This window comes from Berghia stephanieae, chromosome 11 (assembly GCF_034508935.2).
Source record: "Berghia stephanieae isolate SIO BIC M18660-M18661 chromosome 11, UCSD_Bste_1.3, whole genome shotgun sequence".
In the NCBI taxonomy this organism is placed as follows: Eukaryota; Metazoa; Mollusca; class Gastropoda; order Nudibranchia; family Aeolidiidae; genus Berghia; species Berghia stephanieae.
This window is the reverse complement of record NC_088370.1, coordinates 43656607-43659611: the sequence shown is the minus strand read 5'-3', so window position 1 is coordinate 43659611 and position 3005 is coordinate 43656607. Positions and strand designations below refer to the sequence as shown.

Here is a 3005-nt window from a genome sequence, read left to right as displayed (position 1 = left end):
GAACCAAGGCCGATGACTAGTAGTAGTAGCGTATGGCCACACCTCCAAATGTATTTCGTCAACCCAGCTTCTAAAGTCTTCCTCCGCCCTAAGGATGGTTTCGTAGCCACCTTCTAGTTTAGTGACTGGACAGTGGAGGACGATGTTATCGCTGGTCTCTGGGGCTGCCTGGCCGATAACTGACCAGAGTGTTTGTTGATTTTTTCCAACATAAAAACTATTTTTTCTATTTCTATCAAAATCCCTTGATATCCTTTCATGCCTTTCAGGACATTGATGCAACATGGCGTCTGTACAAGAAACATCCACATCGCGTCCACATCACCCGCTACGAGTCGATAGCCGAAGACCCAGTGGAAACCGCTAGAAAACTCTACCAGTTCCTGTGTCTAGACTTCACCAAGTCCATACAAAATTACATCCTGCACAACGTCATGGCTGGCAATAACAAAACGGACAAAAATATCTACTCTGTCAGGAGACAAGATCCAAAAGGTGAGAATTTATTATAGAAAGAATGAAGCTGACGTCACTCAGCTCTTTAGACCGCCAGTTGGGTGATTGTGTTAGTTTTAAAGAGTTTTTCGACGCTTGTGATGATACACAATTTAGGTCATTTCAACGCCAGGAAGAAGGAAGACAATGAGATGGTCAAACCATTCTAGAGAGTGGCTCTGTGGTCTAATGGAATAAAACTCGCCTTTGGAAGGAAGGTTCATGGTTCAAATCCCACTCTGAATGGCGCAAAGTTGAGTCCTTGAAAAATGATTTATTCACAGTTTCTCACCGTACTCGTGTGTAAAACGAGTGCCTGGTCGTAAACAGCATTGTCTCTGTGGAAAAATGTTATAGCACCTTATAGCAATTTCTTGTTATCCACTTAGATATGACGCTTGACCGTCATAAAGTACTTGTGACCAGTTATCTAATCAAAGCCGAGGGGTCACGGGGTCAGAAAATAAATCTCGACAGCACCTGGGATCCATCTGAGTCCGTTATGGACTGAGGGTAGCAACTGAGTAATATATTAAATGGTATCATTAACTTGGTTATGTCCCTTACATTGATATTGTCACTAATCCAAAACTGTTACTGTTAGAACTGTATTCTGGTTACTTCGTGCGGCTATGTGGTCTAATGGTATGACACTCGCTTTCGGATCGGAAGGTCCTGGGTTCGAGCCTCGCTTGGCGCATAGTTGAGTCCTTGAAAAAGGCTCTTTACTCACATTCTCTCACCGTACTCAGGTGTAAAATGAGTACCTGGCTGTTAACAGCGTTGTATTTGTCCGAAAAATTGTAACATCGCCTAACAGGCGTCATGTCTCGTCCTACATGTTAAATGTTGCTGTTGACCAGGGACCCCTTGTAAAGCACTTTGAGCACATTTAGTTGATATTGCGCTATATAAAAGCTCTATTTAAAAAAAATAAAATTGAACACATTTTACGGAATCAAGAATTCAACATGTTGCCTTGAATTCCTTACTAAAACTTCAGATCGTCAATCTTTTAATCAAAACATTACAGTCCCTCAAGGTACTGGACCCAAATCTTTCAGATCAGATCCAACTAAATTAAAATTGTAATTTTTATTATTCTATTTGTTGGGTTTCAGCGGCGTCCTATGCGTGGCGTAGTAAAATGGACATCGGCCAAGCCGTGTCGTTTGATGACCAGTGTGGAGAGGTGTATGAAAAACTGGGCTATTTGCCAGTGGACAATGAGGAACATCTTCGTGATTTGGACAGTCCACTCAAGATGGACGTGGAAGGGTTGCTGTGACCTCATATCATGGAAGGGTTGCTGTGACCTCATTTCATGGAAGGGTTGCTGTGACCTCATTTCATGGAAGGGTTGCTGTCACCTCATTTCATGGAAGGGTTGCTGTCACCTCATTTCCTGGAAGGGTTGCTGTCACCTCATTTCATGGAAGCGTTGCTGTGACCTCATCTCATGGAAGGGTTGCTGTGACCTCATTTCATGGAAGGGTCACCTCATCCCCTTTTTCGGCCATGTTTTTAGTCTTCCACTTTCTATGTAGTGATCATTCCCATTGTTGTTGTCTTCATCGTCATTGTCATCATCACCATAATCGTCGTCGTCATCATCATCATCATCATCATCATCGTCGTCGTCTTCCTAAGTGCCAGGTGTGAATGAAATTATTAAAATCTGAGAAAAGGAGTAGATAGAGCATGCGCATGAGAATATATATATTATATATATATATATATATATATATATATATATATATATAGAGAGAGAGAGAGAGAGAGAGAGAGAGAGAGAGATAGTGCTGAGAGATACGTAGAATAAACAATAAAACTTTGACCTTTCTGACAATCCAAATGGTCTCCTGGTTGTCATGGAAACAAAACTCAAACCAAGACTTTTTCATTAATTTGTTTGTTTGTTTTGGGCGACACTTTAGGGCAGCCATTTTGATCTGCCATAACTTACTTTCGTTTACAAGACTACACGTGTAAGTTCAAGTGAGTCAAATATGACGTCACATGAAAAAGAAATGAACTCAGTAGATCATTGGTCCCGTTACATTTTGACTACTCTGGGATGTCCAACAATCTCACCCAGCTGGCGTTGTCTTGGGTATAGATCTCGTGTAGGTCCACCAAAGAGATTTGGAAGGGGATGGCCACGTGTCTGCGCTAGAATGCTCTCTCTTTCTCTTATCTCTTTCCTTTTTTGTTTGTTTTGTTTGTTTGTTGCTTTAGGTCTCTTCCAACACAATTGAGGTTATATGAGAGACCGCTGAAACAAAAAAACAAGCAATCCAACAAAAATAGTACAAATGTTTTGTTTTGTTTTTAAGGGTTTTACGGCGCTTGCAACACATTTAGGTTATATCAGCGCCAGTAAAAAGGAAGAAAATGGGATAGTAAAGAGTTATAGAATTACAATTAAAGCACCCAAGAAAAAGTAAGATAAGGGAACTGGGAACAAATAGGGATCAGATGTAGATTCCAAGAGCATACCACCAATGTAC

The 3005-nt window shown here is 41.0% G+C and overlaps 1 protein-coding gene across 5 annotated transcripts in view; it reads left to right on the top strand.

The window, feature by feature from the left end:
* LOC144957217 (carbohydrate sulfotransferase 1-like) overlaps positions 1–2382 on the top strand; it is a 50204-nt gene extending 47822 nt beyond the window's left edge. For all 5 annotated transcript variants that reach the window (XM_078888273.1, XM_078888276.1, XM_078888271.1 and 2 more), the window contains 2 exons: positions 270–495; positions 1617–2382. In XM_078888273.1, the coding sequence (XP_078744399.1) occupies positions 270–495; positions 1617–1783 (393 nt within the window). In that variant the 3' untranslated portion in view covers positions 1784–2382. The remainder of the gene's footprint in view (positions 1–269; positions 496–1616) is intronic.
* The last annotated feature ends 623 nt before the right edge of the window (positions 2383–3005 follow it).